Source organism: Saccopteryx leptura, chromosome 1 (assembly GCF_036850995.1).
Source record: "Saccopteryx leptura isolate mSacLep1 chromosome 1, mSacLep1_pri_phased_curated, whole genome shotgun sequence".
NCBI classification, from domain to species: domain Eukaryota; kingdom Metazoa; phylum Chordata; class Mammalia; order Chiroptera; family Emballonuridae; genus Saccopteryx; species Saccopteryx leptura.
This window is the reverse complement of record NC_089503.1, coordinates 254,857,246-254,883,818: the sequence shown is the minus strand read 5'-3', so window position 1 is coordinate 254,883,818 and position 26,573 is coordinate 254,857,246. Positions and strand designations below refer to the sequence as shown.

Below are 26,573 nucleotides of genomic sequence, written 5' to 3'. Positions count from 1 at the left end.
ACTATCATTATTTGCTGGTGACATAATACTGTACATAGAAAACACTAAAGTCTCAGTCAGAAAACTACTAGACCTGAAAAATGAACTCAGCAAGGTGGCAGGATATAAAATTAATATTCAGAAATTAGTGGCATTTTTATATACCAATAATAAACTGTCAGAAAGAGAAATTCAAGGAAAAAATCCCCTTCATTATTGCAACAACAACAAAAAACAATAATCCACCTAGGAATAAATTTAACCAAGGTGATAAAAGACTTGTACTCAAAAAAATTATGACATTAAAAAAATAAATCAAAGAATATACAAACAATTGGAAGCATATACTGTGTTTATGGATAAGAAGAATAAACATCATTAAAATGTCTATATTTCCCAATCTATAGAGTCAATGCGATTCCTATTAAAATACCAATGGCATACTTCAAAGATATAGAACAAATATTCCAAAAATTTACATGAAACCTAAAAAGAACACGAATAGCCTCAGCAATCTTAAAAATAAAGTGGGAGGTATCACAATCCCTAATACCAGGATATACTGGAAGGCCATAGTAATCAAAATAGCTTGGTATTGGCATAAGAGCAGGCATACAGATCAACAGAAGGAAACAGAGAACCCAGAAATAAACCCATGCCTTTATGGTCAATTGATATTTGACAAAGGAGGTAAGAGCATATATTAAAGTAAAGACAGGGCCTGACCAGGAGGTGGCGCAGTGGATAGAGCGTCAGACTGGGATGCAGAAGGACCCAGGTTCGAGACCCTGAGGTCGCCAGCTTGAGTGCAGGCTCATCTGGTTTGAGCAAAGCTCACCAGCTTGGACCCAAGGTCGCTGGCTCCAGCAAGGGGTTACTCGGTCTGCTGAAGGCCCACGGTCAAGGCACATATGAGAAAGCAATCAATGAGCAACTATGGTGTTGCAACGCGCAATGGAAAAACTAATGATTGATGCTTCTCATCTCTCTCCATTCCTGTCTGTCTGTCCCTGTCTATCCCTCTCTCTGACTCACTCTCTGTCTCTGTAAAAATAAATAAATAAATAAATATTAAAGTAAAGACAGTCTCTTTAATAAACGGTGTTGGGGAAATCAGACAGAAACATGCAAAAAATAAAACTAGACCACCAATTTACATCATTCACAAAAGTAAATTCAAAATGGGTAAAAGACTTAAATGTAAGTCGTGAAACCATAAACATCTTGGAAGAAAATATAGGCAGCCCTGTCTGGCTAGCTCAGTAATAGAGCGTTGGCCCAGCGTGTGTAGGTCCCAGGTCCTATTCCTGGTCACAGCACATAGGACAGGTGTGTCCATCTGCTTCTCCATCTTTCCTCCTCTACTTTCTATCTCTCTCTTCCTCTCCCAAAGCCAAGGCTCTATTGGAGCAAAGTTGGCCCAGGCGCTGAGGATGGCTTCATAGTGTCCACCTCTGGAACTAGTATAGCTCCGGTTGCTACAGACCAATGCCTTGAATGGGCAGAGCATTTCCCCCTAGTGAGCATAAAAGGTGGATCCCGTCAGGTGCATGCAGGAGTCTGTCTCTCTGCCTCCCAACTTCTCACTTTAGAAAAAACAAACAAACCAGAAACAAAAAAAACATAGTCAGTACACTCTTTAATATCTCTCATAGCAATATTTTTGCCAATATAACTCCACAGGCAAGTGAAATAAAGGACAAAATTAACAAATGTAACTATATCAAACTAAAAAGCTTTTGCACAGCAAAAGACACCATGAAAAAAATAAAAAGTAAACCCACAGAATGGGAGAAGATATTTGTCAACACGTCTGATAAGGGGTTAATAATCAAAATTATAAAGAACTTCTAAAACTCAACACCAGGAAGGTAAACAATCCCTTTAAAAAATGGGCTACATAGATGACGTCAGAGTAATGGCGGGGTAGGAAGGATACCGATAAATATCCCCCAAAACTCAACAAGATCTTCAACCAGAAACAGAAAAACCTATACTTGGAGCCTCCAGATGCTTCACAATACACCCGAAGATGCCATTAAGGAAGAGAAAATCGAATATCATGGATACAAAAGAAAGAGAGGTAACAGATAGATGAGGAAAAATCTATGGAGAAAAAATTTAATATATTGGAAACCTTGGAGGTAAATGACAGAGAATTCAAGATAGAAATCCTAAAAATCCTCTGAGATATACAAGAAAACACAGAAAGGCAATTTAGGGAGCTCAGAAAACAACTCAACGAACACAAAGAATATATGTCCAAGGAAATTGAAACTATAAAAACAAATCAAACAGAGATGAAAAACTCAATTCATGAGCTGAAAAACAAAGTAACAAGCTTAGCTAATAGAACAGGTCAGATAGAAGAGAGGATTAGTGAAATAGAAGACAAGCAACTTGAGGCACAACAGAGAGAAGAAGAAAGAGACTCAAAAATTAAAAAAAAATGAGATAGCCCTACAAGAATTATCTGACTCCATCAGAAAGAATAACATAAGAATAATAGGTATATCAGAGGGAGAAGAGAGAGAAAATGGAATGGAGAACATACTCAAACAAATAATAGATGAGAACTTCCCAAGCCTGGGGAAAGAACTAAAGCCAAAAGTTCAAGAAGCAAATAGAACTCCGAGTTTTCTTAACCCCAACAAACATACTCCAAGGCATATCATAATGAAATTGACACAAACCAACAGCAAAGAAAAAATTCTCAAGGCAGCCAGGGAAAAGAAGAATACAACATATAAAGGAAGGCCCATTAGATTATCATCAGATTTCTCAACAGAAACTCTACAAGCTAGAAGAGAGTGGACCCCAATATTTAAAGCCCTGAAAGAGAGGAACTTTCAGCCACGAATACTATACCCATCAAAGCTATCCTTCAAATATGAAGGAGAAATAAAAACATTCACAGATACAGAAAAGATGAGGGAATTTATCATCAGAAAACCCCCACTCCAGGAATTACTAAAGGGGGTTCTCCAATCAGATACAAAGAACAAACAAAAAAAAACAACAGAGTCACAAGTAAAAGCTCCAAGAAGAACACAATAAAACCAAATTTAAACTGTGACAACAACAAAAAGAAAGAGGGGGAGAAGATAGAGATTAACAGTAGCAAAGGACGATGGAGTGCAAAAATACTCACAAAATAGTTCGCTACAATGAACAGGGTAGGGACCCTTTTCATTACTCAAAGGTAACCACCATTGAAAAAACCACCACAGAAGCACATGAGATAAAAAAAGATAGCAACAGAGGAAAGATGTATGGAATACAACCAAATAAAAACAAAAGATAGAAAAACGAAAGAGAAGGATCAAACAAGACACAAAACTAACAGAAAGCAAGATATAAAATGGCAATAGGGAACTCACAAGTATCAATAATTACACTAAATGTAAACGGATTAAACTCACCAATAAAAAGGCACAGAGTAGCAGAATGGATTAAAAAAGAAAATCCAACTGTATGCTGCCTACAGGAAACTCATGTAAGTAACAAGGATAAAAACAAATTCAAAGTGAAAGGCTGGAAAACAATACTCCAAGCAAACAACACCCAAAAAAAAGCAGGTGTAGCAATACTCATATCAGATAATGCTGACTACAAGACAGGAAAAGTACTCAGAGACAAAAATGGCCATTTCATAATGGCTAAGGGGACACTGAATCAAGAAGACATAACAATTCTTAATATATATGCACCAAACCAAGGAGCACCAAAATATATAAGACAGCTACTTATTGATCTTAAAACAAAAACTGACAAAAATACAATCATACTTGGAGACCTCAATACACTGCTGACGGCTCTAGATCGGTCATCCAAACAGAGAATCAACAAAGACATAGTGGCCTTAAACAAAACACTAGAGCACCTGGATATGATAGACATCTACAGGACATTTCATCCCAAAGTGACTGAGTATACCTTTTTCTCCAGTGTACATGGATCATTCTCAAGAACTGACCATATATTGGGCCACAAAAACAACATCAGCAAATTCAGAAAAATCGAAGTGGTACCAAGCATATTTTCTGATCATAAAGACTTGAAACTAGAATTCAACTGCAAAAAGGAGGAAAAAAATCCCACAAAAATGTGGAAACTAAACAACATACTTTTAAAAAATGAATGGGTCAAAGAAGAAATAAGTGCAGAGATCAAAAGATATATACAGACTAATGAAAATGACAATATGACATAGCAGAATCTATGGGATGCAGCAAAAGCAGTGATAAGAGGGAAGTTCATATCACTTCAGGCATATATGAACAAACAAGAGAGAGCCCAAGTGAACCACTTAACTTCCCACCTTAAGGAACTAGAAAAAGAAGAACGAAGACAACCCAAAACCAGCCGAAGAAAGGAGATAATAAAAATCAGAGCAGAAATAAATGAATTAGAGAACAGAAAAACTATAGAAAAAATTAATAGAACAAGGATCTGGTTCTTTGAAAAGATCAAGAAAATTGACAAACCCTTGGCAAGACTTACCAAGGAAAAAAGAGAAAGAATTCATATAAACAAAATCCAAAATGAAAGAGGAGAAATCACCACGGACACCGTAGATATACAAAGAATTATTGTAGAATACTATGAAAAACTTTCTGCCACTAAATTCAACAACCTAGAAGAAATGGATAAATTCCTAGAACAATACAACCTTCCTAGACTGAGTCAAGAAGAAGCAGAAAGCTTAAACAGACCTATCAGTAGAGAAGAAATAGAAAAAAACATTAAAAACCTCTCCAAAAATAAAAGTCCAGGCCCTGACGGCTATACCAGCAAATTTTATCAAACATTCAAAGAAGACTTGGTTCCTATTCTACTCAAAGTCTTTCAAAAAACTGAAGAAGAAGCAATACTTCCAAACACATTTTATGAGGCCAACATAACCCTCATACCAAAACCAGGCAAGGACGGCACAAAAAAAGAAAACTACAGACCAATATCTCTAATGAATACAGATGCTAAAATACTAAACAAAATACTAGCAAATCGAATACAACAACATATTAAAAAAATAATACATCATGATCAAGTGGGATTCATCCCAGAATCTCAAGGATGGTTCAACATACGTAAAACAGTTAACGTAATACACCATATCAACAAAACAAAGAACAAAAACCACATGATCTTATCAATAGACGCAGAAAAGGCTTTCAATAAAATACAACACAATCTTATGTTTAAGACTCTCAACAAAATGGGTATAGAAGGAAAATATCTCAACATGGTAAAGGCCATATATGATAAACCATCAGCTAACATCATATTAAATGGTGCTAAACTGAAGGCTTTCCCCCTTAAATCAGGAACAAGACAGGGTTGTCCACTCTCTCCACTCTTATTTAATGTGGTACTAGAGGTTCTAGCCAGAGCAATCAGACAAGACAAAGAAATAAAAGGCATCCATATCGGAAAAGAAGAAGTAAAGGTATCACTTTTTGCAGATGATATGATCCTATACATCGAAAACCCCAAAGAATTCACAAAAAGACTACTAGAAACAATAAGCCAATACAGTAAGGTCGCAGGATACAAAATTAACATACAGAAGTCAATAGCCTTTCTATATGCCAACAATGAAACAATTGAGAACGAACTCAAAAGAATAATCCCCTTCATGATTGCAACAACAACAACAAAATACTTAGGAATAAACATAACAAAGAATGTAAAGGACTTATATAATGAAAACTATAAACCATTGTTAAGGGAAATCGAAAAAGATATAATGAGATGGAAGAATATACCTTGTTCTTGGCTAGGAAGAATAAATATAATCAAGATGGCTATATTACCCAAAGCAATATACAAATTTAATGCAATTCCCATCAAACTTCCAATGACGTTTTTTAAAGAAATAGAGCAAAAAATCATCAGATTTATATGGAACTATAAAAAACCCCCGAATAGCCAAAGCAATCCTAAAGAAAAAGAATGAAGCTGGGGGCATTACAATACCTGACTTCAAACTATATTATAGGGCCATGACAATCAAAACAGCATGGTATTGGCAGAAAAATAGACACTCAGACCAATGGAACAGAATAATAAAGTCCAGAAATAAAACCACATATATATAGTCAAATAATTTTTGATAAAGGGGCCAAGAACACACAATGGAGAAAAGAAAGCCTCTTCAATAAATGGTGCTGGGAAAACTGGAAAGCCACATGCAAAAGAATGAAACTGGACTACAGTCTCTCCCCCTGTACAAAAATTAACTCAAAATGGATCAAAGATCTAAACATAACACCTGAAACAATTAAGTACATAGAAGAAGACATAGGTACTCAACTCATGGACCTGGGTTTTAAAGAGCATTTTATGAATTTGACTTTAATGGCAAGAGAAGTGAAGGCAAAAATTAATGAATGGGACTACATCAGACTAAGAAGTTTTTGCTCAGCAAGAGAAACTGATAACAAAATAAACAGAAAGCCAACTAAATGGGAAATGATATTTTCAAACAACAGCTCAGATAAGGGCCTAATATCCAAAATATACAAAGAACTCATAAAACTCAACAACAAACAAACAACCAATCCAATAAAAAAATGGGAAGAGGATATGAACAGACACTTCTCCCAGGAAGAAATCCAAATGGCCAACAGATATATGAAAAGATGCTCATCTTCTTTAGCTATTAGAGAAATGCAAATCAAAATGGCAATGAGATATCACCTCACACCTGTTCGATTAGCTATTATTAGCAAGACAGGTAATAGCAAATGTTGGAGAGGCTGTGGAGAAAAAGGAACCCTCATACACTGTTGGTGGGAATGTAAAGTAGTACAACCATTATGGAAGAAAGTATGGTGGTTCCTCAAAAAACTGCAAATAGAACTACCTTATGACCCAGCAATCCCTCTACTGGGTATATACCCCAAAAACTCAGAAACATTGATACGTAAAGACACATGCAGCCCCATGTTTATTGCAGCATTGTTCACAGTGGCCCGGACATGGAAACAACCAAAAATCCCGTCAATAGATGACTGGATAAAGAAGATGTGGCACATATACACTATGGAATACTACTCGGCCATAAGAAATGATGACATCGGATCATTTACAGCAAAATGGTGGGATCTTGATAACATTATACGAAGTGAAATAAGTAAATCAGAAAAAACCAGGAACTGCATTATTCCATACGTAGGTGGGACATAAAAGTGAAACTAAGAGACATTGATAAGAGTGTGGTGGTTACGGGGGGAGGGGTGAGAGGGAGAGGGAAAGCGGAGGGGGAGGGGCACAAAGAAAACAAGATAGAAGGTGACAGAGGACAATCTGACTTTGGGTGATGGGTATGCAACATAATTGAACGACAAGATAACCTGGACTTGTTATCTTTGAATATATGTATCCTGATTTATTGATGTCACCCCATTAAAAAAATAAAATTATTAAAAAAAAATGGGCTAAAGAAATGAGTAGACACTTCCCCAAAGGACATAGAGATGGCCAATAGGCATATGAATAAATGTTCAATTTCACTAATTATCAGAGAAATACAAATTAAAACCACAATGAGATACTACCTCACACCTGTCAGAATGGCGCTCATTAACAAATCAACACACAAGTGCTGGCGAGGGTGTAGAGAAAAGTGAACCCTCGTGCACTGCTGGTGGAAATGCAGATTTTTGCAGCTACTTTGAAAAATAGTATGGTATTTTCTCAAAAAATTAAAAATAGAACTGCCTTTTGACCTAGCTATTCTATTTTTAGAAATATATCCTAAGAATACCAAATCACTGATTCAAAAGAAGATATGCATGCCTATGTTTATGGCAGCATTGTTTATAAGAGCTAAGATCTGGAAACATCCTAAGTGTCCATCAGTGGACGAGTGGATTAAAAAGCTGTGGTACATATACACAATGGAATACTATGCAGCTGTGAAAAAAAGAAACCTTACCTTTTGCGATGGCATTGATAGACTTGGAGATTATGATGCTAAGTGAAATAAGCCAGGCAGAGAAAAACAAATATCATATGATCTCACTTATATGTGGAATCTAATGAACAAGGTGAACTGAAGGACAGAATAGAGGCAGAGGCAGAGTCATAGGGAGCAGAGGGACAGCTGTCAGAGGGAAGGGAGATGAGGGGATGGAATCAGAGAAGGTGAAGGGATTAGTGAAGTTATATATACATAACACATAGATACAGATAACAGGACAGCAAATTCCAGAGGGAAGGGGGAAGTGAGTTAGGGGTATGAGGGTAAAGGAGGATAAAGGGGTGGGTAGAGGGTGTTATATTGAGTGGGACACTTGAATTCATGTTAACACAATAAATTAAAATTAATAAAAAATTAAAAATAAATAAAAACAACGGAAGTCTGAGAAATCATCATGGCATAGAGGAGCCTAAGGATCAATCATCTCTAAATGTAACATTGTATCCTGGATGGGAGATATTAAATAAGGATGACTGGATATGTAGTTCATAAAAACTCTCTGTAATGTTTTTTTTTTTATTTAGAAAATTAACTTTTTACAGGGTGACATTAATAGTAAGAGTATATAAGTTTCAGGTAAATGACATTTACAACAACATGGATGAATGGACCTCTGTAATGTTTTTATAAATCTAAACCTCTTTTAAAAATAGAGACTATTCAGTGGTAGAGTGTTGGCCTGGCATTCAGGAGTCCCGAGGTTTGATTCCCAGCCAGGGCACACAGGAGAAACGCCCATCTGCTTCTCCGCACCTCCCCCCTCCTTCCTCTCTGTCTCTCTCTTTCTCTCCCGCAGCCAAGGCTCCATTGGAGCAAAAAGTTGGCCTGGGTGCTGAGGATGGCTCCATGGCCTCTGCCTCAGGCGCTAGAATGGTTTTGGTTGCAACAGAGCAACGCCCCAAATGGGCAGAGCATCGCCCCCTGGTGGGTATGCCGGGTGGATCCTGGTCAGGCGCAAGCGGGAGTCTGACTGCCTCCCGTTTCCAACTTCAGAAAAATACAAAAAAAAAATAGACTATTAAAATTAAAAACACAAGTGAAATGTGAGTGGAACACCTTGGAAAACAGTGAATGCCATGTTTGACTGTGGATTCCACTGCATGCCTTTTGTATGCATTGCCACTGATGGAAGCTTCACATTCTTTACCCATAAAATAGGAGTAATGGTACCAATTTTGTAGAAATGTTGGAATAATTAATTAAAATAATGAATAATAAAATGCTCGCCTCTGCCTAGCATTATTCAGTGAATTGTTGGATACACAGTCCCAGCTGCTAACAGATTCATTTCCACCTCTCATCACTACCTACACTGTGCCTTTCCACTACTCATTATCTGTCATGGCTTTGAAGTCAGAAGTTCTGTTTCTCACATCAGCATGGGTAATCTTCCCGCACAGTGAACCTGATCATGGACATCACTTGCTATAATCATGTGGCTACTCCACTAATTTCAGAATCAACATAAATGCAATAATAAAACATAAGGTCTCTTATCTGGCTGCTACCTGGCCCAACCCATATTTCACTTTTCATCTGCTGCCCTCATTATTGGTCAGATACTAGAACTATTTTTAATTCCTAAGCACATAATACAGTTGGATTAATCTCTACTTTTACTTCCCTGCTGCCTCTTTTCTTTTATTCACTGGAAGAATTCACTACTGCTTCAAAGCTCAGTACAATTATAAGCTTATCTGTAGCCTTTATTAATGTCTCCAGAAATAATCGACTATTTTTTGATCCACTTTACCAGGATTATAGTTCCATCTCGGAATATTGCCTTTGTGTATTTGTACATTTCTTCCGCTTAAACTGTATGCCCCTAGAGAGAAGGTACAATGTCTTATTCTGCTCTTCAACCCCAGAACAGTTTCCTGCCTGCCATGCAGTAATTCCTGAATCATCAGTATTTGTTGATCACCTGAAAGGACACAGTGTGGAATGTTAGATGGTTATTTCCATTAATGAAGAAGTTAGGGGAAGCAGTGAAACAAGAAGAAATGCTGTTGAGAGAGGAAGGTCCCATGATTGAGACTTAACACCAGAGGAGACTGATTGAAGACAAAAGATGTTTCAGTGTACTCAGAATCTTCCCCTCAGATGAGGGATGCTAACTTGGCAGGGCTCTGTATTAGTACATTTTCTTTTCCTTGTTATCCATGTTGATGTGCCCAAAGTTACTACGAATAAAAAGAGTTCATGATGCTCTGCCATGTCCCCTGACACCTGTGAAGATACTATGGAATACCTACATATGATCAGGGGACAGTCTCAGTTCATTAATCTAGTTTCTTCTTTGGATGATGGATGAAGTTGAAAGCTCTGCCTCCAGGAAGGGAAGGCAGATGGAACCACTCATGAGGCCTATGGAAGTCATTGTTAGGTTTGTTCATCACCAGAGATTAGTAAACTAGACTTGAGAGAGTGGCAGAAGCATTTACAGCATCTGTAGCTTTACAGGCTGAATTCCCGTGAGCCTCATTAGTGAAGTATTCATTTGGCTCTCTAATCCTTGAGAGATTCCAATCTCATGAGGGAAAAGAGAAAAACAGAAAAACTTGTGTCAACTTGGCCTTTGGGAGTGTGTTTGCAGCTCCATGTATATCTCTTATCTCATTGGGCTCCTTCCTTCTAGGTGTGGCCAATGAATGGCAGGGGAGGGGAGGGAACTCCACAACAATTGCTGCTGCCATTTCTGGGGTGTGCTTTCTTCTCCAAGAAGCTCAAGAACATGGTCTTACATCATTCATTGCCACCTTAGCATTTTATGAAAATAATTCTGACCACGTCAACTATGCATGGGTTCACTGCTGTTATCTTCTGTCATGGCTTCCATCTTGATTAATTGATAAGAGGTTCACAATAAAGGGAAAGGCATCTCTGTCAAGAGAGCCTAGGGGAAGAAACTTATAGAATGGTCTCTGGGACTATCTACACCTATTGGGATTAAAAAAAGATAAAGAGACAAAGGGTGAAACCTTCTAATTTAGTGTGCCAGGTTACAAAATTTCTCTCAACAAATAAGAAACTCAAGCATTGGACTTCTAGTCAAGATGGCAGAGTAGGTAAATAAGTTAGTTCTGGGGATATAATGTAAAGCATGGTGACTAAAGTTAATAACTAATATTATGTATGAAAGTTGTCAAAAGAACAAATCTTAAAAATTCTCATCACAAGAAAAACATTTTTTGTTACTATGTATGGTGATGAATGTTAACTAGACTTATTTGGTGAATCATTATTTTGTACACCTGAAACTAATAAAATGTTAAATGTCAATTATATCTTTAAAAAAACCACACACACATTTATTACCCTTCAGTTCTTAAGGTTAAATGTCCAAAGTATGCCTCATTTTATTAATAGTCAAGGTGTCTGCAGAGCTGTGCTTTTTCAGGAGGCTGTAAAGGATAATCTGTTTACCTTTCCCTGGTTCTGGAGGATGTCAAGATTCCTTGACTTGTAGCCCATTTCTCCATTTTCAAAATCAGCAAAGGTGGGTCAAGTCTTTCTTGTATCACATCACTCTGCCACTGACTTGCTGGCTCTTTTACACTGAAGAGTCACACTGACTCTTTCACATTTAAGGAAGTGTGATCACATTGGGCCCATGCAGATAATCCTGGATAGTCTCCTGATCGATGGTTAGCTGTTTAGAAACCTCAGTTTCATTTGCAATCTAATTCATGTAACCTAGCATATTCACAATTTCTGGGGGTTAGGATGTGGGCATCTTTGGGAGTTCATTATTCTGCCTCCCATACTATGTGACACAATTTTGACCAAAGACATGTCAATGGTAGTCTGTTAGATGTAATTTTTTTGGAAATTCTCTATTTTTTTAATTTAAAATATGTATTTTTGACTGAATGGATTTTTTTAAATTGAACATATTGGGGTGACACTGGTTAATAAAATTATATAGGTTCCAGGTGTACAATTTCACAACACATAGAATTGTACGATACATACACTGTATAATACAGTCACTATATCTGTACACTGTACAATACATACACTGTATGTGTTCACCACACCAAGTCAAGTCTCCTTCCATCACCATTTATCCGCCCTATACCCTCCTCCACCTTCTCCCACCCACCCTTCCCTGGCAGTCACCACACTGCAGTGTGTGTACATGAGTTTCTTTCTCTATTTTTTCTTTTTTGCTGAATCCCCTCCACCCCTCACCCAGCCCCCCATTCCCTCACTGCTCATATCTGTCAGTCTGCTGTCTATCTATGAGTCTGTCTCTTTTGCTTGTTAGCTTATTTTGTTCATTAGATTCCACATATGAGTGAAATCATATGATACTTGTCTTTCCCTGACTGGCTTATTTCTCTTAGCATAATATTCTAAAGGTTCAAAAATACAGACTCATAATATTGAGCAATACAAGCATAATATTTAGCAAAATATGGCAGGCACAAAAATACACATTGTAAGATTCTATTTACGTGAAGTTTAAACTAGGCAAAAAGTAATCTATGCGGTTAGAATTCTGGAGAATGGGGAGAAGTGGTGACTGGAATTAAGCACAAAGGAAGCTACTGTATGTCTAGACATGTGCTACATTTTTGTCTAGGTCACGATTACAAGGGCTATATTTATTTGTGAAAATTCATTAAACATTTGATATGACATTTTCCCTTCTGTTTGTTGCAACTTCAAAAATGTTTTGAAGAAACACCCTTCTGGCATTCTCCATCAGCATGTTGAATCCTTCTGCATCTGACAGATTACTGCGATCAGTCAGCTCCCATCTGGGCAGGAACTGGAACTACTGGTCCCTGCAAAGTACTAAAATAGAGGCTAAAATAGAGATTATTAGCAAAAATTTTGTTCCTGTTTTTGTTCCAATAGGCTTATTAGCTTTTAGTTAGTACATTTAATTTTGTTAGTGCTATAGAAAATAATGATGAACATGTAAGTGAAAACTATAAGCTCAGAGTTTCCTCTACAATAAAATTATGTAAATGACCTTAGTAGCCACATGTAGTTTTGTCCATAGAAGTAGTATAATTGATGACTATTCTTTCAGTAAAAAAATAGAAAAATTACTTGGAATAATATATGTCACAAGAGAATAAATTATGCTAAAGTAATTCATATTAATCCATGAAATAAATGAGAATTTTTTATTACTACATATGTTACATATATTGGATTAATTTATGTCAGAATTTCTGGTTCTGAGGCTTTGAACCCTACATTTATGTGTACGTCTTTTTTTTCATATTTTTATTTTGAAATTAAATTTACTGGGGTGACATTGATCAATAAGAGTACATAGATTTCAGGTGAACATCTCTATAGCATTTAAACTGTTGCTAGCATTGTATACCCATCACCCAAAGTCAAGTCATTTTCTGACATCCTATTTTTGTCCCTCTGTATTTCTCTTATTCCCCAACCACTCCCCTGGCTAACCATTTCACTTTTATTTATGTCCATTAGTCTCAGTTTTATATCCCACCTATGAGGGATATATTTGTCCATGAGCACTTCTTCAGCCTAGTACAGTTTGCCCTTGAAAAGCTTACCTGCCAAGAAATCTTTCCAAAGCCCTCTTTATGTCCTTGTTCCTGAGACTGTAGATGAAGGGGTTCAGCATGGGTGTGACCACGGTGTACATCACTGCGGCTGTTGCACTTGAGTGTGAGCTGTGGGTAGCAGCAGAGCTGAAGTACACTCCTAAGCTCGTACCATAAAATAAGGAGACAGCTGAGAGGTGAGATGCACAGGTAGAAAATGCTTTATACTTCCCCTGAGCTGATGGGATTCTACATAAGGAGGACATTATCTTAGAGTAAGTGTAAAGGATCCCAATAAGGGGACCACCACCTAGCAGCCCAGCTGAAAAATACATCACCATGTTATTAAGAAAGGTGTCAGAACAGGCGAGTTGGACCACCTGATTGAGTTCACAGAAAAAGTGGGGGATTTCCAAGTCTGAGCAGAAGGGAAGAACCAACACCATTAAGCTTTGTAACAGAGAATTTAGGACACTTATGATCCAGGACACCAGAACCAGCAGTCCACAGAGCCGAGGGTTCATGATGACCATGTAGTGCAGGGGGTGACAGATGGCCACAAAGCGGTCATAGGCCATCACAGTCAGGATAAAGTCATCTAAAACTGCAAAGAGCATGAAAAAGTACATCTGGGTGATGCAGCCTTCATAGGTTATGACTCTGCTCTGAGTCTGCATGTTCAGCAGCATCTTCGGGACAGTGGTGGAGGTGAAGCAGAATGTCCACCAGGGACAGGTTGCAGAGGAAGAAGTACATGGGCATGTGGAGGTGGGAGTCTGAGCTGACGGCCAGGATGATGAGCAGGTTCCCCAACACAGTGATCAGGTACATGGACAGGAAGAGCCCAAATATGAGGGGCTGCAGTTCTAGTGCCTCTGACAGTCCCAGGAGAAGAAATTCTAAAATTTGTGTATCATTGCTTGGTTCCATGTGTTGGAGGTGACTACAGAAAATAGAAAAAATCAATACCTACTTTTCACATTAGCAAGCATTGGTAACTGAGAATAAAAGCTACATTTATATTTCGAATCAGGAAAATAATTTCCATATTTGGTGTATGATCTGGTTCCCATTAAGGTATCTCTAGTGCCATTTCTTTTTTTTTTCTTTCTTTTTTTTTTTTTTTTTGTATTTTTCTGAAGCGGGAAACAGGGAGAGACAAGTCAGACAGACTCCCGCATGCGCCCGACTGGGATCCACCCGGCACGCCCACCAGGGGGCGATGCTCTGCCCAGCCTGGGCGTCGCCATGTTGTGACCAGAGCCACTGTAGCACCTGGGGCAGAGGCCACAGAGCCATCCCCAGCGCCCGGGCCGTCTTTGCTCCAATGGAGCCTTGGCTGCGGGAGAGGAAGAGAGAGACAGAGAGGAAGGCGCGGCGGAGGGGTGGAGAAGCAAATGGGCGCTTCTCCTATGTGCCCTGGCCGGGAATCGAACCCTCTAGTGCCATTTCTTATTACAATTGCCTTTTGTACCATCAACTTGTTCTTCAAACATAATGTATATTGCTGTTTTATTGAGGATACCATTCATTCATTTTTGGAATATATATAGGCTGTAAAGCATGTTCCGGGTACTGTTCAGGGTATGCAATGCTAAAAAACATGTCTCTATAAATTAATGATAGAGAAAGAATAAATTCAAATAAAATAATAACTTAACATATCCAAAGATGCAGATGCTATGAAGGAAAAAAATCACATTAAATAGAGGGAGAGTTTTTTTATAGAATTTATCCAAGATTTGCCAACAAATGACTTTGACAGACACCTCAAAGAAGACTAAATGGAAGACTAAGGGAGGAGTGTTTGCATAATAGAAGGAAAGCCAGTGCAAAGGCCCTGAGGAAGATGGTTGTTTTAGAAAATCAAGGCTCAAATTAGCCAGTGTGTCATGGGAAAAGAGTAAGGCAGAGCAGGTGTCAGAAAATATTAAGAAACAAGTTTGCCTGTGTGTTGCTGTGGAAACTTCAAGTCACAGAGAACCTCTTATGCACACTCTGTAAATCTTGCACCGATTTATCTGTTTGCAAAAGCATCCTATGAACTGGAAAAGATCTCCTCTTTAGTATCTTCTCTTAATAGAGTTCTGGCTCCTGTATTATAGATCACCTTTGAACATATGAGTCCAGGTATCCCTGCTCTGTGGACTTCTCTCAGTTTACAAGAAACACACACATCCCTGGCCAATTGGCTCACTGGTAGAGCATTGGCCTGGTGTGTGGATGTCCCGGGTTTGATTCCTGGTCAGGGCACACAGGAGAAGCGCCCATCTGCTTCTCTACCCTTCTGCCTCTCACTTCTATCTCTGTGTTTCTCTCTTCCTCTCCCGCAGTCATGGCTTGATTGGTTCGAATGTGTTGGCCCCAGGCCCTGAGGATGGCTTCATGTCCTCTTCCTCAGGCGTTAAGAAGAGCTCAGTTGCTGAGCAATGGAGTAATGCCCCAGATGAGCAGAGCATCATCCCCTAATGGGCTTGCCAGGTGGATCCTAGTCAGGGCGCATTCAGGAGTCTGTCTTTCTGCTTCCTCTCCTCTCATTGAATAAAAAAAGAAAAAAAAAAGAAAGAAACACACATACAGCACAGCACACCATGGCCTCCTCATCTGTGCTATTCTCATGTCCTTCTCACTCCCTGCCCTCCATACTATTTAGGCTATGAATAGCTACAACTCAAGCTGTCCAAATCAAGTACCTTTCCAAAAGGAGTTTAGGAATAGCACCTCAATAGTTCTATCGTAAGCCTCCCATGGACAAAAAAGCTTGGAGTTCCATATGAGTATGTCTATTTTCTGCCCTGTAGTTAAAGAAATATGGACAATAGGTTAAATAAACATAGAGGGAGAGATAACAATGAAATGGACATGAGGAAGAAAAAAGATTTAATAAGCTCAAGTGGTCCTTGAGAGATGATAAAGAAGGAAAAAATTTTCTTTGGATTCTAGCAATTTCCCAACTCTTGAAGCCAAACAAAATTAATAAAAGAGAAAAATTAATTTGAGCAAAGGACAATGGTAGTTGTAAATATATGGTGTGAAACACCTTACAGATTGACTAGTCCAAGTGAAAACTGACCAAAAGAGTAAACCAATAATTTACAAAAAGAAATATACAAAAACAACACAAGTTGAATATTTTTTTTTCCTTTTTGTATTTTTTTTGAAGCTGGAAACAGGGAGGCAGGCAGACAGACTCCCGCATGCGCCCGACCCAGATCCACCCGGCATGCCCACCAGGGGGCGATGTTCTGCCCATCCAGGGTGTCGCTCTGTTGCAACCAGAACCATTCCAGCGCCTGAGGCAGAGGCCACAGAGCCATCCTCAGTGCCCGGGCCAATTTTGCTCCAATGGAGCCTTGGCTGCAGGAGGAGAAGAGAGAGACAGAGAGGAAGGAGAGGGGGAGGGGTGGAGAAGCAGATGGGTGCTTCTCCTGTGTGCCCTGGCTGGGAATCGAACTTGGGACTCCCACACGCCAGGCCAATGCTCTACCACTGAGCCAACCAGCCAGGGCCTGAATATTTTTTATATCAAGCAATAGAAGACTGTTTTTTTCCTGCGCCTGTTTATATTTATTTGACCAGTGGTTTTTATATGGTTGAATTACAGATGACACAAACTCCTTTCTTTCTTTTCTTATATAATATTTTTGTTTTTCTTGGACTTTGGGTTTTGATCTCATTTTTTAAAAGATTTTATTTATTGATTTTACAGAGAAAGGGGGAGAAAAGGGAAATAAGAATTATCAACTCGCTGTTGGTTCACTCTAGCTGTTCATCACTTCTTCTTGTATGTGTCTTAACTGGACAAACCTAGGGTTTCGAACCGACAACCTTAGCATTCCAGATCAGTGCTCTATCCATTGTGCCACCTCAGGTCAGGCTGATCTCACTTTTGACAAATTAATAAGCACAGTCTACTTCTGATCTTATCTTCACCTAACATAAAAAGGCCTCCCCAGGACATGTAAATAAATCCTGCACAAGCCATAACAGCCTATCCCTCTGATACTGAGTAACATCCCTTATACAACTGAAGCCTGAACACTTCATCCTGCAAACATTTATCTAACTGTACTCTGACCTCACCATTAGAATGCCAATTCAAACAAGCAGGACCTCACCTGTTACGTTCAGCTTTGTATTTTCACAAATGTATGTGAATATATGTTCACTTATATAGGAACACATTTAAGTAAATGTGACATTAGAAAATAAAAGGAATGACAGTCAGAATGAAACCTGGTTAAACAAAGTGATGTCAAAACAACTGTATTCAAGAAAATTGAGTGGAGCATCAAAAACTAAAGGAAATGATATAAACAATAATTTAGTGAAACCAACATAAAGTAGTAATTAAATTGACAAAGTCTTAAGTATAGAAGGTAATGTATAATGTTTCTAGAAATTGTAGCAAATAGCAGATGCTTGGTTACATTTGGTTGTATTAATCAGAAGTTAGGTCTCAGTAGATAAGTACATTTGATACATGGTAAGATTTTATTTCAATATCTTTGAAAAAATTAAATTGTTGACTAAAAGCTGGAAAAATAAAATATTGACCTGAGAGAAAATTAAATGTATCCCCTACCTCAGTCACATTAAAAAAATAAGAGGGGTTGCCTACTCACTGTAAAGGTAACCAATCCTTTCAGGCGAACCTATAGAAAACTACATATTAATGTTTATGAGTGAGCCAAACCATTGTAATTAAGTCAAGAGACTCCAAAGTAATGAAACAGACATAATTAACTAAATAAAATATAAAACCTTTTATGGCCAAAATATTCATCCCCCAAAGCCAATTGAGAAATAATCATTTTAATTTATTTTTATTTTTTAAATTTTTCATGAAATTTATTAGGGTGACATTGGTTAATAACATTATATAGTGTCAGGTGTACAAAGCTATAATACATCATCTGTATATTGTATGGTCTGTTCAGCACCCCAAGTCAAGTCTCTTCCCATTACCACTTTCCCCTCTTTTACCCTCTTTCACCTCTCTCCATCATAATAATTTTTAAAAATCATTTAAAAGGCTAATAATGAAAAAATAAGCATATAATAATATTCAAATTAAAAAGACTATCAAATATATGAATCTTTAATCAAACTCAGAAAAGTTTCAGAAAACAGCAGAAAAATATCTTTCACACCTATCAGCCTGAGGAGAAACTTAGAAAGGTGTCACAGTGACTGGGGCTGGAAATTTTAAAAGGCAGCAAAGAGGTTCTCTATTTTTCTTCTGGCATAACTATAAAGTGTTATAACATGGGAAAACAATCTTAAGACAGCTGTAAACACTACAAATACATATATTCTTTGTTTTCTTTTCTTCTTTCTTTCTCCCTTTTGTTCTTTCTTTTTTTAGAGAGCAGAGAAAGAGAAAGGGATGGGATGAAGGAAGGAGCAGGAAGCATCAACTTGTAGTTGCTTCTCATATGTGCCTTGACCAGGCAAGCCCAGGGTTTCGAACCAGCGACCTCAACATTCCAGGTCAACACTTGATCTCCTGCACCACAACTAGTCAGGCAGTACATATATTCTTTAACTCATGATTTCTCAGACTCTGCACCATTGATATTCTGGGTCGGATGACTGGTGTGGTTGCTCCTGTGCAGTGCAGGACGTTTAGATGGCCTCTACCTACCTCTCCCACGTGACAACCGAAAATGTCTCTGGACATTGCCCAATATCCTCTGGGGAAACAATATTGCCTCTGGTGAAGAACCATAGTAACAATTTCAAAATAGTTTTGTTTAATTGTTATAATAGCAATTTGTTTAGAAAGCGTATGTGAAATTTTCTACATGTGAATAGCACAGCCACAACATAAAATATTATGTAGACATGATAATAATTAATCAGCATCACACTAGTTGATTGGAGGGAAAATATAAGATATTGTTGAGTAAGAAGAAAGAGTGGACATATAGAGAAAAGACTGTACAACACATGAAGAGCATTTCTGATGGGTCAGGATGCTATTCATGCATTTGTATAAAAGTATATAAATGCCTGACTGGGCGGTGGCACAGTGGATAGAGAGCTTCGGACTGGGATGCGGAGGTCCCAGGTTTGAGACCCCTAAGGTCGCCAGCTTGAGCACGGGTTCATCTGGTTTGAGCAAGGCTTACCAGCTTGAGCCCAACCAAGGTTGCTGGCTCAAGCAAGGGGTCACTTGATCTGCTGTAGCCACCCGGTCAAGGCACATATGAGAAATCAATCAATGAACAAGTAAGGAATCGCAATGAAGAATTGATGTTTCTTGTCTCTCTCCCTTCCTGTCTGTCTCTCTCTCTGACTCTGTCTCTGCTACAAAAAAAAAAAAAAAAAGCATATAAATGTGCATGTATGTGTAACATAGGAAGAGAAGTTTTAAAGGAAACCAAGAACTTATGAGAAAAAAAACATTAGTAGGAATGAAATTAATTTAAGTATAAGTTACAAAACGATTGTATGAACAAAATTAAGTGAGAATCAAATTAATTTATATAAAGACAGAAAATAATAATAACTTAATAATATCAATATGGGCCACTAATTCCAGATTAAATTTCCAAAGACCTGGAAAATAAAAGAATATTATAGAAGGGCTTTTATTTATTTATTTTTTAAGCAAGAGGGAGTGGACAGACAGGGAAAGACAGACAGGAAGGGAGAGAGATGAGAAGCATCTATTCTTTGTTGTGATTTCTTAGTTATCCATTGATTGCTTTCTCATATGTGCCTTGACCAGGAAGCTCCAGCAGAATGAGTGACCCCTTGCTCAAGCCAGTAACCTTGGATTCAAACCAGCAACCTTGGGCTTTAAGCCAGCGGCCTTTGGGCTCAAGCCAGTGGCCATGGGGTCATGTCTATGATCCCATGCACAAGCTGGCGACCCTGAACTCAAACTGATGAGCTTGCACTCAAGCTAGTGATGTCAGGGTTTCAAACCTGGGTCCTTAGCATCCCAAGATGATGCTCTATCCACTTCACCACTACATAGTCAGGCCAAAGGGCTTTTAAAATCAGGGCAAAAGCAGTATCTAAGTTATAATTTCATCTTATATAAAGATATATGGATTCAAATATGCTTATGGAAGGTAAAGGTAATCTTTAGTCAAATATTTTTTTAAATGCTTTTCAGATGTTGGTACAAGATGATGCAAATTTTGGAAATAGAGCTAATCACAAAAGACAAAAAGGAACAATAGGAATAACAGAAATGTGAAACAAGTTGGCAATATGTATATAGGGTGATTTATTAGCACTAAATACACAGAAGAACATTCATTTTTGTTTATACCAAGGATTCGCAAGAGGAGAATACAAAAGTAACAGCTAAACGTTTAGTAAGGAAAGTAAGAAATAAAAAAGCAATGGAGAGAATACAGTATGATCAGTAGATTTTAGCCCACACTATTCACAAACACAGTTTCCCACATAGACACACATAAAAGTACTCAGTGACAAACAGCAAAGTTGGTGGTAAAAAAGCTTCAATTCCTTGTTTAGAAGAATGCAATCAAAAACAGAAATAAAAGCACTCTGACCCTACCATACAAATGTCAAGACTTGTACAAACAATGTGTACTAGAAAAACAAGTGAATAACTAACCCATAAATATATTCAGGTCACAGTTAATGAAGTAATTGCAATGTTAAGCTACTTAGCATTCCTCTTTATACTTATCAAATGCATTATTTTTCATGTGAATTGAATACCCAGAGTGAAAGAAGACACTGTGAAATGTATTGTATGTCTCGTGAACAACTGTTGCAAGATAATATTTGCGAGAAATAGTATATTGGATCTGGATCTTTGTCATCAATATGAACACACAGTTGAATATGTCTCATGATAAAAATAAAGAAGAACATCCTTCACTTTACCGGACATCCATCCATACCTAGTACTCTTCCTACTCCTTTTACTTGCAAAATTTATTGTATATGTTCTTCTTTTACTTTATATATTTTATGCCTCCCATTACCACCTCTAATTGGGTTTCCATCAGCTAATTGTCAACAATTACCAATGTGTGGCTGAGTTCAATATTCATTTCTCTATTTAGCATAATAAATCATTAATTAGTTAATGAGGCAAGCAAAGAGCCATGGGCTGATGGCTATCAAGAGACCTCAGGTACATGTGCTCAGCTTTGATTCTCTCTGACTCTTTCCTGTCCTTCCTACTGGACCTTTGGACTCACCTGATTGCGAACTCTGAGGGGAAGGTCTCTGGGTGAAAGTCCAACCTCCCGGATGGTTGATAATGGAGGCTGAAGCACTGTCCCCAGAAAAGATGTCAGGAAGTAAGCAAGCATTGGTCTCCTAAACAAACTGAGATTCCCAAGGCAACAACCAGGTCCCATCTAGCCCAAGGTCATACACACTAAGAAGCTGGAGATGAGGAGATATTTACAGCTCCCTAAGTCTGCTTATTAAGTACGTACGTTTCTGCCTTGTCACTATAACCTCTAATTGCATGATTTCCCTGTGGGTCTGGACTGAAGAAAAAGTTTTCCTAGAGATTCTGTGTTCCCAAAAGACCAGCGTAGAAGTCAAGTGAACCCAGTTTTTACTAGTTTTTCCTCATAAAGTCTGTTGGCTTCTGGAAGACTAACCTTCCAGCACATAATCCTAACCCTGATTTAAAATTTTTCCAAATTTGAGACTGAGGATCCAGTCTGGATAAGAAAACTTGAATCTCCAAGTATTGACTTCTGGTAAGGACACAGTCACTGATTGCAACAAGGGGGAGAACTAATTTCCTTTGGTATATTGAGTGTTACATACTGGAATTCATGACACATTAGCCAAAACAATTTGGAATTTCAACCTTTTATCACAAGTTAAAAATTAGTTCCTCACTATGAAATATTTGTTAATTATAAGGAATATATTTAGATTTTTTTTGTACCATAAGCTTGGAGAAAAGATCTACTATTTAAGATTCTTTTTAAGAGTCTTCCCTATAGCCTCCAAGAAAAACCAAGCCCTGCAAACACTACTACTTTAAGTCTTTGTATCTAAATTTCTATATCTTTTAATTTTATATTAATTCAAACATTCATTATTTTCATTTGTATCCTCTTCAATTTCAAGTTTCCTTTCAACATAATGTGAGATTATGAAAGAGTCTGTGTTTGTGTACATATGTGTGTGTTTATTTGAAATAAAAATGTATATGAATAAACACATATACTAACCTTTGGACTCAACAAAATGTCCACATATCTCGTTTATTTCTTGCAACATTCATCTGAAGTTATGTTTACTATCCCACATTACCTTCTGAAGTAAGAATATTGAGGCTTAGATATATTAAATGTCTAACAATAACATTAAGAAGCCATTAAAGTTTGTGTGGCCCTGGCCAGTGGCTCAATGGATAGAGTGTCAGCCCAGCATATGAATGTCCCAGGTTCAATCCCCAGCCGGGACACATAGGAGAAGCAATCACCTGCTTCTCCTCCACCCTTGTCTCCCTCTTCCCCTCCTACAGCCAGTGGCTTGCTTGGGAGCATGGCCCCATGCAATGAGAGTAGTTGCATTGGAGCACATCAGCCTCAGGTGCTAAAAATAGCATGGATGATTCAAACACTGGCCTCAGATAAGGTTGCTGGGTGCATCCTTGTCGGGGCACATGCAAGAGTCTGCCTCATTATCTCCCCTCCTTTCACCTTAAACAAAAAAAAAGTTTAATGTGAAGTTTCTTGACTTATACACAAGTGGAAACATGAGGAATGGACTGTAATTTTTGTCTGGCTTTTATTCACCAAATTGTACATTTTAATAATATTCAGTTTATAGTATGTGATTACACTTCAATAAATTACTAAAAAGGAAGAAAGCCTGGCAATACATGGATTGGAGGAGGAGCTGATTCGCACTGAGAAATGGTAGAAAGTATCATTTCTTCTACCTGGAAAAAAAGCAAGGTGTTATGGATATAGGAACTGTAGAAGTGAAATAAAGCAATTCACATTTTGATGCTCCCTTTTTTAAAAGTAGATTTAGAAATAGGGTAAGCTGGTCATATATTGCTTTAAGGGAGAAGAGCACCATGGCCATCCTCAACACCATGAAGGAGCCTTAGAAACACATGTAGAGACTCACAGCTGATTATAGACTCATAAAAAGACTCACAGACAATAAACTGAGGGACAAAATAGAAACAGAGGCAGCTGTCAGAAGGAAGGGGGAAGAGGGGACAGGATCAGAGAAGTGAAACAGATTAGTGAAAATCATATATACATAAAACATATACCCAGATAACAGGGTAGCAATAGCCAGAGGGAAAGTGGGGTGTGGAGATGGGGAGAGGGAGAGCAAAGGGGGTGAATGGAAGTGTAAAGATACTTTGTATGGGGCATGGGGTGGACACAATGCAGTGTGTAGAGGGTGTTATACTGAGTGGGACACTTGAAACCATGTCAACACAATAAATTAAAAATAAAATTTAAGAGACCTAGCCAGTTAGCTCAGTGGTAAAGCATCGGCCAGGTGTGTGGATGTCCCAGGTTCGATTCCCACCAGGGCATGCAGGAGAAGTGCCCATCTTCTTCTCCACCCCTCCCCCTCTCCTTTCTCCCTGTCTCTCTCCCTTCCTGCAGCCAAGACTTCATTGGAGAAAAGTTGGCCTGGGCTCCATGGCCTCCACCTCAGGTGCTAGAATGGCTCCGGTTGCAACAGAGCAATGCGCCAGATGGGCAGAGCATCGCCCCCCAGTGGGCATGCTGGGTGGATACTGGTTGGATGCATGCGGGAGTCTGTCTGTCTGCCTCCTTGCTTCTCACTTCAGAAAAATACAAAACAAAAACAAAAAAATGTAAAAAAAAATTTAGACTTACAGAACTCAGAACAACTCCCCACCATATACTCTCACTTGATAATAATGACATTATATTAAATAATTTGCTTTTAGGATGGTTTCTCATATAGCAATAGCTTACTGATACAATAATTAAATGAACAGAAGTGAGGATGATGATAATCTGTTGCTGATTATTGTTGGCATTTGTTCTCACTTTAAATATAGCATTCATGGTTATTGTGTTATTTTACTTTATTTCAGACAACTGTATTTAAAATTTCTTATTGGGGTTAAATTTCACTGTAACCAGGAGAGGTTTAAAGAACATGCATGTTTGTGTAGGAAAACTGTTGATCCTGATTTACATGATTGAATAAGAATGCAAGTTCTCTCTTGAGTCATTCTTGGATCATATATAAATACCAACCAATCTTCAACCATATGTATAAACAAACCTCTTTACAAACAGGCATCATTCCTCCATACTCCAATGAATAAATATACAGCATGAGGATAGTAATACAATGTGTGATTTTAAAATTTGCTTCATCACATTGAAATTTATCTGTGATTTTAAGGTGGAGTTAGGTCAACTTATTTATCAAAATCTGTCTTTCAATGAAGAGTCCTCTTGGAGACATGTATTTGATAATCATTCTGAGAGTGGCTAAGGTTGAGATTGTGAACACTGACCTGAAAGAGAATAGGATCCTCATGAGGAGAATAAAACCCAGTGACCAGCTATTGAACACACCATATGTTAGAGTCTACAATATCAGAAAGGGCAGTTAAGATAATGATGTACAAAGGGATGTCAGACACAAACGTGAAAAGTCTCAGATTTTCCTCTCTCATAAAATTGTATAAATTGCCATGGCCATTAAGCGTAGTGTTTTCCATAGGAGTAGTACAATTCAGGATTATTTTAGCAAAAAATAATTATTTTATATGATATATATCATTTGAGAAAAATTATTCTAAAAAATACATGATATTTCATTAGGTAAATAAAATTATTCATGGTGAAAATAAATTTGGGAAGTAGGAAGATAAAGAGAAAAGCCATTGGATATCTGAGAGAACAGAAAGCCTAATAGAGTTACATAAATTGAATAGAGAAGATGAGGTCAAAGAAATAGAAAGTCCAGAAAATAAATAAAAAGAGCAAGTTCTTAACTTATCTATTTCCATAGTCTGAAAATAATCACAACATCTGACTCTGAGCCTTTGACTCTGCAATCACGGGCATTTCTTCCGTCTTAGGGCACTTGGCTAGTTCGTAGTTTCCTACAAACTGCTTTCAGGGCCTGTTTGATGTCTTTGTTCCTGAGACTGTAGATGAAGGGTTCAGCATGGGTGTGACCACGGCATACATCACTGAGGCTGTTGCACCTGAGTGTGAGCTGTGGGTAGCAGCAGAGCTGAGGTACACGCCTAGCAATGTACAGTAAAATGAGACAACTGAGAGGTGAGACGCACAAGAAGAAAATGCTTTATACTTCCCCTGAGCTGATGACATTCCACGAATGTAGAACACTATCTTAGAGTAAGCATAAAGGATCCCAGCAAAAGGGCCACTTCCCAGCAGGAAAGCTGCAGCATACATGACCATGTTATTAAGTGTTAGAACAGGCAAGTTTGATCAGCTGATTGAGTTCACAGAAAAGTGATGGATTTCCAAGTCTGTGCAGAAGGACAGTCGTAAATCCAGTAAGCTTTGTAGTAAGGAATTCAGGATACACATGATCTAGGACACCAGAATCAGCAGTGCACAAAACCCGGGGTTCATGATGACCGTGTAGTGCAGGGTGTGACAGATGGCCACAAAGCGGTCATAAGCCATCACAGACAAGATGAAGACATCCAACACTGTAAAGAGTATGAGAAAATACATCTTGGTGATGCAGCCTTCATAGGCTATGACTCTGCTCTGAGTCTGCATGTTCACCAGCATCTTTAGGACAGTGGTGGAGGTGGAGCAGGTGTCCACCAGGGACAGGTTGCAGAGGAAGAAGTACATGGGCATGTGGAGGTGGGAGTCTGAGCTGACGGCCAGGATGATGAGCAGGTTCCCCAACACAGTGATCAGGTACATGGACAGGAAGAGCCCGAATGCGAGGGGCTGCAGTTCTAGTGCCTCTGACAGTCCCAGGAGAAGAAAGTCTGAAATTTGTGTAAGGTTCATTGGTTGTATGTGGTGGAGATAGGTATCTACCAAGAAAGACGAAAATACCATGAGTAATTTTCACACAAACTTGCATTACTGAAA

General features: G+C 38.3%; 2 protein-coding genes and 1 pseudogene across 2 annotated transcripts in view; 1 reads left to right on the top strand and 2 right to left on the bottom strand.

The window, feature by feature from the left end:
* Positions 1–26,573, top strand: part of LOC136379451 (adhesion G protein-coupled receptor E2-like) — a 345,285-nt gene that overhangs the window by 191,341 nt on the left and 127,371 nt on the right. The window lies entirely within an intron of this gene.
* On the bottom strand, positions 13,509–21,860 carry LOC136379665 (olfactory receptor 7A10-like). The gene is given in 4 exon segments (XM_066347153.1): positions 13,509–14,219; positions 14,221–14,446; positions 20,231–20,243; positions 21,711–21,860. Coding segments are annotated over 2 exon segments (924 nt in total). The 5' UTR covers positions 14,434–14,446; positions 20,231–20,243; positions 21,711–21,860.
* On the bottom strand, positions 25,564–26,540 carry LOC136389959 (olfactory receptor 7A17-like; annotated as a pseudogene).